At 51.5% G+C, this 10,000-nt stretch overlaps 1 protein-coding gene across 1 annotated transcript in view; it reads left to right on the plus strand.

The window, feature by feature from the left end:
• The window catches only part of tenm3 (teneurin transmembrane protein 3), a 175,066-nt gene that overhangs the window by 159,418 nt on the left and 5,648 nt on the right, over positions 1–10,000 (plus strand). Inside the window, exons 25-34 of the mRNA XM_084686437.1 lie at positions 1,892–1,993; positions 2,370–2,543; positions 2,713–3,074; positions 3,382–3,636; positions 4,231–4,406; positions 5,610–5,845; positions 5,950–6,119; positions 6,262–6,388; positions 9,121–9,305; positions 9,679–9,963. Of these exons, the coding sequence (XP_084542563.1) occupies positions 1,892–1,993; positions 2,370–2,543; positions 2,713–3,074; positions 3,382–3,636; positions 4,231–4,406; positions 5,610–5,845; positions 5,950–6,119; positions 6,262–6,388; positions 9,121–9,305; positions 9,679–9,963 (2,072 nt within the window). The remainder of the gene's footprint in view (positions 1–1,891; positions 1,994–2,369; positions 2,544–2,712; positions 3,075–3,381; positions 3,637–4,230; positions 4,407–5,609; positions 5,846–5,949; positions 6,120–6,261; positions 6,389–9,120; positions 9,306–9,678; positions 9,964–10,000) is intronic.

Genomic DNA, 10,000 nt, shown 5'->3' on the forward strand with positions numbered 1-10,000 from the left:
GACTCCACTGTACCAGTCTATCTTCCTGTGTGTCTACAGACTCCACTGTACCAGTCTATCTTCCTGTGTGTCTACAGACTCCACTGTACCAGTGTGTCTACCTGTGTGTACAGACTCCACACTGATGAGATGTAAACCCTGCTGTATCATCAGCTGGACTCCTATTCCCTCCATATTCCCCTGGGTCTCTCTCAGCCACTGTGTGTGTCTTTGCGTTTGCATCTGTTCATCTGTTTACTTGCTAGTATGCAACTCTCAGAGCTGGCATGTGTCCATTGTGTGTGTGTGTGTGTGTGTGTGACCTCGGCAGGCCGCTTCTCCACTTCGCTACCCCCCTCGGCTGTGCAGACTCAACTATCCTCCCTCCCCAGGGACACACAACTCCTCCTCCACAACTACACCGTGCTCTCATCCCTCTCTTCCCCCACACATCCTTTCTTCCCTGCTCCAAGTCCCCATCCTCCTCCTCTCCTTCTCTCCTTTCCGCTGTCACAGTCAAGAGTGAGAGAGCACATCCCTAGTGAGAGAGAGAGAGAGAGAGAGAGAGAGAGCAAGAGAGAGCGAGAGCGAGAGAGAGAGAGAGAGAGAGAGAGAGAGAGAGAGCGAGAGAGAGAGCGAGAGAGAGAGAGAGAGAGAGAGAGAGAGAGAGAGAGAGAGATGGAGAGAGAGAGCGAGAGAGAGAGAGAAGAAAGTGAGGTTGGGGAGAAATAAAGAGAGATTGTAACGAAACTAGAGCTGGAGAAGTACACATAGGGTCCCTTCTGCATCACCCTGGGGTGTTTGGAGCGAGTGGGTTGTGCAGTGTGTCTCCAGCATCATGGCATGAGCAGTGACAGAGCCAGCCGTGTCACAGGGATAATGAACACTCCCAGCCAGAGGAGACACACCCCTGTGTTGTCTCTCTACACTGTTTCCTCCTCAGTGGGACAAGGATGGCATGCTCGCTCTCCCCAAGGTCAATGCTGTCCCTCTGTTTCTCGCATCGCTTGCTGCCACGCAAACACACTTCAACTGCTCCTCGCTGGTCTCTCTCTCTCTCTGTTGAGGAGAGCTCCCTCACCCGACTGTGACTCAAGCTAAAAGTTTTAGTCGACGGAAAGTTGAAGGGAAGAATTTAGATTTATTTTTTATCTTCTCTTTTTTCCCCCCACATCTCTTCTCCCTGGTTTAAAATGAAGTGTGTGGGGTGTTCTGTACCTTCAGGACCCTGGCTTTGACCTCAGGTTAATGGTCCACTCCTGTGAGTGGAATATCACTCCCCAAATTCTCCCTCTCTCGCACACACACACACACACACTTGGCACCGCTACCCAGAGTGCCACTTCAGCATGTATAATTGAGGTGCTGAAGCTCTGCTGGCAGAGTTGAACAAGAGAGAGCTTTTATGGCCATTACCTTTTAATAGTCCACCTCCTCTTCCTCTTCTCCATCCTCCTCTTCAACTTCTTCTGCCATACTTGAACTCTGGGGTCAGACAGGGTAATCCTCCTCCACATTCTGTTTCTCTTCAGTCTGTAGACCTCCAACACCGGTTTCTCCTCAGTCTGTAGACCTCCAACACCTGTTTCTCCTCAGTCTGTAGACCTCCAACCCCTGTTTCTCCTCAGTCTGTAGACCTCCAACACCTGTTTCTCCTCAGTCTGTAGACCTCCAACAGCTGTTTCTCCTCAGTCTGTAGACCTCCAACACCTGTTTCTCCTCAGTCTGTAGACCTCCAACACCTGTTTCTCCTCAGTCTGTAGACCTCCAACACCTGTTTCTCCTCAGTCTGTAGACCTCCAACACCTGTTTCTCCTCAGTCTGTAGACCTCCAACACCTGTTTCTCCCCTCCTGAACTGTGTGTTGTCGTCTGTGTTCAGCTGTGCTCTGATGCGTTCTGCTGCTCCACAGGTGCGTCTGGAGTGGCCAACAGACCTGGCCATCAATCCCATGGATAACTCCATCTACGTCCTGGACAACAATGTAGTTCTGCAGATCACTGAGAACAGACAGGTACTCCAGCACATAGAAATACCCCGCTGATAGTGTGAGTGCAAGGAAAAAGTTGTCTGAAAAAATAAATAGTGAAGTCAAGTACTTATACCAGAAAAATCTACCTAAGTACAGTCCTTAAGTACATCCCATCTCTGCTCCCCAGCACATATCTTGTACCACCAGCACAAACACCAGTACCACTCCAGCAACATTCCAGCAATTATATTGTGTCACCAGCACATCCACTAGTACCAACCACTCGAGCACATCCACCCTACCACATGACTCCAGCACATAAATACAATATCTGGAATCAAAGACAGATGTCCCCGTGCCTAGTTGAACGGTATCAGTGTTGTTGTTCCTGGACTCAGAGTGTGTTCCCTCTCCCCAGGTGCGTATCGTGGCCGGCCGTCCCATGCACTGCCAGGTGCCGGGGATCGAGTACACCCTGGGGAAGCGGGCAGGCCAGACCATGCTGGAGGGCGCCACCGCCATCGCCCTGTCCTACAGCGGCATGCTCTACATCGCCGAGACGGACGACAAGAAGATCCACCGCATTCGACAGGTAGGCAGGGGTCAGGGGTCAGGGTTCTCATCGGAGGTTCTCCCGCTTTCTCCTGGAGTTCTCCTCCCCGGGCTGTGTTGATGGTCAAGCCTTCATCCTCACCTACTTCAGTCCTGTCTTGTCTCTCCTTGTTCATCCGTCCCCCCGTCCCCCCCCCCGGTCCTCTCAGGTGTCCACAGACGGAGAGATCACCCACCTGGCCGGCGCCCTCTCCGAATGCGACTGCAAGAACGACGCCAACTGCGACTGCTACCAGACGGGCGACGGCTACGCCAAAGACGCCCGCCTCAACTCCCCGTCCTCGCTGGTGGTCTCTCCAGACGGGACCCTCTACGTGGCCGACCTGGGGAACATCCGCATCCGTGCTGTGCGGAAGAACCAGCCCCCTCCCGCCTCGCTGTCCCCCAGCTCAGGGCCCGGGTGGCTGGAGGTGGCCTCCCCCGCCTCCCAGGAGCTGTATGTGTTCGATGCCAACGGCACGCACCAGTACACCCTGTCCCTCGTCACCGGGGACTACAAGTACAACTTCAGGTGCTGCTTCCTGCTTCCTGCTTCCTGCTTCCTGCTCCTCCCTGCTTCACCTGCCTCCAATATTACTGATCAGAATTAGCATCCAACACTGAATATGTTTTGTTATCAGTAATGTCTTTATTAAATGTATTTGTCGAGCACATTTCAGAAATGTTAAAGAGATGTTCAGAAATTGGTAGATCTTATGGAAGTCGTAGAAATATTTAGTGTGATGTATTTTTTAATATTTATTGAGGTACATGGCATGACTTTCTAAACTCGAAGTGTGAGTGCTGTTTTAACTTTGATCGACTGATCGATGCTACAGCTACAGCAACGAGGAGGACGTTACCGCGGTAACAGACAGCAGCGGCAACACCCTGAGGATTCGCCGCGACCCCAACCGCATGCCTGTGAGGGTGGTCGCCCCTGACAACCAGGTGATCTGGCTGACCATCGGAACCAACGGGGGTCTGAAGACCATGACAACACAGGGGCAGGAGCTGGTGCTGTTTACCTACCATGGCAACAGCGGACTGCTCGCCACTAAGAGTATCCAGATTGGATGGACCACCTTCTATGAGTGAGTATCGGTTGACTGATGGTGTGTGTGATGTGATGTGTGTGTTTGGTTGGTGTGTGTGTGGGGAGGGTGTTGGTAAGTGTGCCTGTAAGGTAATTGCTTGGTGTGTTTAAGTGCATCTGTTTGGCTAACGCTGAAATATTCAACCTACTGTTGATCTGACCTTGAAATTACCAATATAAAACCTTCAATTTCATGTCTGTCTTAGTGAGAAGCAGTTTAAAAAGCAGACAAATGGTGAAAGGATACCTCACACACACACACACACACACACACACACTTCCCTGCTGTTGAAGGAGTGGGAGGTATCAATAGAATATGCTAATATGTCCTGGTTGTAGATAGAAAACTGGTTCTTCTCACCAGGACCTCTTGACATCTCTCTAACACACTCTTTGTCTCTTTATCTTCACAATTCCTTTTTCTGCTTCCCTCTCCCTTTTCATTTCCTGTCTCTAAATCCCCCCCCCCTTCTTTTTCTGCCTCTTTCTCCCTTGCTTCAACTCTCTCCCTCTCTCATTCTAATGTCTACACTCCTCATTGTCCCTGCATTTCTCTATCACTTCCTGCCCCCCCTGTGCCCCCCCACCCCAGTTATGACAGCGAGGGTCGTCTGACTAACGTGACCTTCCCCACGGGCGTGGTGACCAATCTCCATGGCGACATGGCGGGTGCCATCACGGTTGACATAGAAACGTCTGGGCGAGATGAGGACGTCAGCATCACCACCAACCTCTCCTCCATCGACTCCTTCTACACGCTTGTCCAGGGTGAGAGAGAGAGAGAGAGACAGAGAGAGAGAGAGAGAGAGTGTGGAATGTGCGCCCATACCTCGTGATGATTCCATCGATATGAAGCCTTGATTAACCACACACACACATTAAGTCAGCGTTAATGACTCTTGCTGCTTGTCACTGATGTGATCAGCTTGTTTATAATGAGCATCTCACTGGGGTGAAGGGCTGAGGAATCAATACTCTTAAATATTACAACTCTTAAGTACTGAGATCTACGAGAGAGAAGGGGGAGGGTGGGAGGGTGGGAGGGAGGGACTGAAGGAAGGAAGGAGAGAGGGAGAGGGGCATAGAGAGGAAGAGGAAAGAGAGAAGGGGAGAGAGACGTGAGGATGGTAAGAGCTACAGACAAATGGGCCGACAGGGAGAGAGAGAAACAAGTCAGACACGAGGCGAGTGTTAGAGGTGGGTGTAGAACAGAACACTTTTTCCCTGAAGCCACGCTCCCATCAACACTCACTCCTACAGAACAATCCTTCACATGTTAGCCAGTGAGAAACTGACATATTCCTCTCCCTCACTATTTTACATCCCTCTTCTACCCTGCTTGCTGCAACCATCTCTCCCTCTCAACCCTACCTTGCCCATATCCTTTCTGTCTGACTGTCTTCACATTTCTTCACCTCCTCCATCTCTCCCTCCATCCCTTCCTTTTCCTCCAATCTCCCCTCCTCCCCCCACCTCCTCTAATCTCTCCCTCCATCTCCCTCACCTCCTCCTCCCCCTTTGCTCCTTCCCTCCCCCTCCTCTCATCTCCCCCCCTTCCTCCCACCTCCTCTGATATCTCCCTCCTCCTCCCACCTCGTCTGATGTCTCCCTCCTCCTCCTCCCACCTCGTCTGATGTCTCCCTCCTCCTCCTCCCACCTCCTCTGATATCTCCCTCCTCCTCCTCCCACCTCGTCTGATGTCTCCCTCCTCCTCCTCCCACCTCGTCTGATGTCTCCCTCCTCCTCCTCCCACCTCGTCTGATGTCTCCCTCCTCCTCCTCCCACCTCGTCTGATGTCTCCCTCCTCCTCCTCCCACCTCGTCTGATGTCTCCCTCCTCCTCCTCCCACCTCGTCTGATGTCTCCCTCCTCCTCCTCCCAACTCCTCCTCCTCCTCCCACCTCCTCTGATGTCTCCCTCCTCCTCCCACCTCTGCCTCCCCGTCTCCTTCCATCTGTCGTCCTCGCTCCAGACCAGCTGCGTAACAGCTACCAGGTGGGCTACGACAGCTCGCTGAGGGTCATCTACGCTAACGGCATGGACACCCACTACCAGACGGAGCCTCACATCCTGGCGGGCGCCGCCAACCCCACCGTGGCGCGCCGCAACATGACGCTGCCGGGAGAGAACGGCCAGAACCTGGTGGAGTGGCGCTTCAGGAAGGAGCAGACGCGCGGGAAGGTCATCGTGTTCGGACGCAAGCTGCGGGTAGGAGAGGAGGAGCGGCGGGAGGACGTGGTCGTTCTTCACGGCGAGGACTTCTGTCCAGGTGTTTTCACTTTTGATTTATCGTCTGTCGGTTTGTTTCCCAGGTGAACGGCCGAAACCTGTTATCGGTGGACTATGACCGGTCGCTCCGCACGGAGAAGATCTACGATGATCACAGGAAGTTCCTGCTGAAGATCATCTACGACACGCAAGGTCACCCCACCCTCTGGGTCCCTAGCAGCAAACTGCTGTCAGTCAACCTCACATACTCCAGGTAGGTCAGGGGTCCCAGCACAGGGTCAGGTGGTGCCACAAGCCTGAAGACGTTGGTTCAACTCAACACATTCTAGAACGACTTGTCTCTCTCTCTTTCTCTCGCTCACACACGCTTGTCTCTCTGACTGGACGTGCTCCAGTTCGGGCCAGGTGACAGGGCTCCAGAGAGGTCCCACCACAGAGAGAGTGGAGTACGACAGCCAGGGACGCATCCTGTCTCGAGTGTTTGCTGATGGAAAGACCTGGAGCTACACTTACTTGGATAAGGTGAGGAGATGGATACACACACACATACACACACCGGAATCATTTTTAAGAACCAGCATTTAGAAAATGTTTTAGGAAAATACTTGTATTCTTCCGCACAAATACAGAAGACAAAAAAACTACAATTTTTTTAACAATATTCATGTAAAACATCTAGGGTCCCAGGGACTGTTGAACAGTACACTACATACACACACAAGTATCCACACACACAAGCAGGCAGGCAGGCACACACACACACCAGGATGAGCACAAGGGCAGGTTCACACACAGCAGCTGAAAATAACTCTACTGTAGTAATTGACACACTAATGCCTTGCAGATGCAGGCAAGCATATACAGATGTGCACAAAGGCGTGCGGGTGTGTGTGTGCGGGTGTGTATGTGTGTGTGTGCGGGTGTGTGTGTGTGCGGGTGTGTGTGTGCGGGTGTGTGTGTGCGTGCGGGTGTGTGTGTGTGTGCGGGTGTGTGCGTGCGGGTGTGTGTGTGTGTGACAGACCAGTCTCTGAGTTTTCCCTCTCCCACTGTCAACAGAAACACACAGCAAGGTCATCTACTGAGACAACACCAACACATCCACACACTTTCTTTTTCTCTCTGTCTTCGATCTCCCCTTGTCTGTAACACACAGACACACACACACACACACACACACACACACACTGGTCCCCCTGAAAGCTGTAAGTGTCAGAGTGTTATTTGGAGATCTACAAGGCGACACACAGACCGCATTAAAGAGAGCCCTATTCCCTTCAGGAGGGAGGGAGGAAGAAAGAGGATAACACTGACATTGTTTGTAGATGTTACTACAGAGAAAGAGTGTGTGTGTGTGTGTGTGTGTCCTGGGGGAGCAGGTTTAAGGCTGTAGCAGGGTTATTGAGGGGGAGACTAAAGCCACTCTGGGAGATTGAATCCTGGCTCAGTGGCCACAGAGGAGAGGAGAGCAAGAACAGAAGGTGAAACAAAGAACAATTCTACAACAGACAGAAACAGAGAGAGAAGGACTTAATAATAAAACAGTGGATAAAAGAAGGTCAGAGAGAAGAATGAGGAGACGGAGAGAGAGAGAGAGAGAGAGAGAGAGAGAGAGAGAGAGGGAGAGAGAGAGAGAGAGAGAGAGAGAGAGAGAGAGAGAGAGAGAGAGAGAGAGAGAGGGAGGGAGGGAGGGAGAGAGACGAGAAGAGAAGAGAAGAGAAGAGAAGAGAAGAGAAGAGAAGAGAAGAGAAGAGAAGAGAAGAGAAGAGAAGAGAAAAAAAAGACATCACTGAGATCACTGCATGCTGACTAGAATCCCCCCTGTCCCTCTACAAAGAGGTTCTCATTACTGATCTCCTTCTATTGTCTGACACACACACACACACACACACACACAGTACAAACACACACAGTACAAACACACAGAGTAAAGGAGCTAAACATGAGAGCAGATCTGTTTGTGCTGTCTTTCCCCAGTTGGGAATATTAGTTTTCTGTTAGAGCAGAAACTTTGTGTAACATTTGCATGGATTTCAGGCCAGTGTATTTAGAGTGACCAGAACTAGGTGGGGAGGGAGAGCTGTGGAGGGAGGGGAATGCAACAATGAAATGCCCACATCCTCAAGTTCACATCCTAGGAAGCCTTGCCGAGGCATCACACACACGCACACACACACACTCTCTCTCTTAGACATCTCCTGCAAAAGTCTGGTAAACTGTGTCCCCTGAGATGCTGAGTGGAGGTGTTTTAAACTAGAGGGAAGGATGGAAGTGTAGTGACATGCCTGGGGTATCTATGTGAGACTTTGTCTAGTACACGAATAGAACACATTCCTTCTCGCTCTTTGTCTCTCCCCATCTTACACCCTCCCCTTCTCCTCTCCCTTCTCTTTCCTGTTGAAATATTCAGTGTTCACCAGAATTCTCCCGCTCATGTCAGGCGCTGATGTTGTCGCTCAAACATCAACACACAATAACACACATGCATGTGCACGCGCACACACACACACACCTCTTCCTCTTTTCCATTTTCTCAGGTGTGTTTGGCTGTCCTCCTCCCTCCCCCCTATCCCGCCCTACTCCTCCTCCCTCTCTTCCTCCCCCTAGCCTTTCTCGGGTGCTAATGTGTGCGTTTGTGTGTCCTACTGTGTGTCTAAGTGATTGCCACATCCACTGAAGCCTGGCTGATTAGATAAGTAGGGTTTGAGGCTGGGGCTCCAGGCTGAGGCTGAGGTAGAGGCTGATGTACAGAAGAGGCTGGGATTGGAGCCGAGGTAGAGGCTGTGGCTAGCCATGAAAGGCTAGCAGACGCTAATTGCAAAGCACTTAAGCATTAATACAGCAAAAGGCTGTTTGTGTGTGAAAGAGGAATTCAAAAGGGTCAAGGATAACTCAATTAAAAAAGGAGATTGGATGTTAATACCTGCACCCTGCCCACTCCGCTCCCCGTTTGGCATTCTCTAACACTCATTACAGAGATTAATTTTTCCTGTGTTCTCTCTCTCCCTTGCTTTCTCTTCTCCCCACTCTGTCTTTTGTCCCCTCCCCCCCTCCTTCCCCATCATCTCCAATCGCTGTCCTTTCTTTAACACTTCCTTACCTCCCCACCCCATCTACTATGACCCTCACCTTTCACTCCTTCTCTCTCTCTCTCTCTCTGTCTCTCTCTCTCTCTCTCTGTCTCTCTCTCTCTCTGTCTCTCTCTCTTTTCCCCCCTCCCTCCCTCCCTCCCTCCTTCCCTCTCTCCTGGTATCCAGTCCATGGTGCTGCTCCTCCACAGTCAGAGGCAGTACATCTTTGACTACGACCTGCAGGACCGTCTCTCTGCTGTCACCATGCCCAGCGTGGCGCGCCACACCATGCACACCATCCGCTCTGTGGGGTACTACCGGAACATCTACCACCCGCCAGAGAGCAACGCCTCCGTCACCGTTGACTACAGGTACGCTCTGTCACACACTGGCGCAGTCACTTACTCTGCCTTCCTGTGTTGTTCTTAATGTTGCTATATTCTTTATTTTGCTGCTTGTAATGTCTTGTGAACCCCTGAACGGTGTCCGTGAGTGCCGTGAAAGGCGCCTTAAAGAAAATGTATTATTATTATTATGACAGCACTGAAAGGATGCACTACCGCAAACACCACTGCTTGCGGCTCCTTTTTCCAAAGACAGATCATTGCACATTATGCTAAACAGATCCCTGCCACTTTGCGTTTACAGAGTGAAGTCTAACGTAATATCATCTGAAGTAATTGAATGCCATCTAATGTAATTGTAATGTAATCTAATGTAATTGTAATGTAATCTAATGTGCAGCGAGGACGGGCAGCTTCTCCGCGTGGCTCACCTGGGCACCGGCCGCAGGATCCTCTACAAATACCGGCGTCAGAACAAGCTGGCTGAGATCCTGTACGACTCCACCCGCGTCAGCTTCACCTACGACGAGACGGCGGGCGTCCTGAAGACGGTCAACCTGCAGAGCGAGGGCTTCATCTGCTCCATCCGCTACCGACAGATCGGCCCGCTGGTGGACCGGCAGATCTTCCGCTTCAGCGAGGACGGCATGGTCAACGCTCGCTTCGACTACACCTACGACAACAGGTGCCTCCCCAGTCTCTCAACAGGTTGAAGGGGTCTG

The sequence above is a fragment of the Hypomesus nipponensis genome, chromosome 22 (assembly GCF_054491055.1).
Source record: "Hypomesus nipponensis isolate SF chromosome 22, ASM5449105v1, whole genome shotgun sequence".
NCBI lineage: Eukaryota > Metazoa > Chordata > Actinopteri > Osmeriformes > Osmeridae > Hypomesus > Hypomesus nipponensis.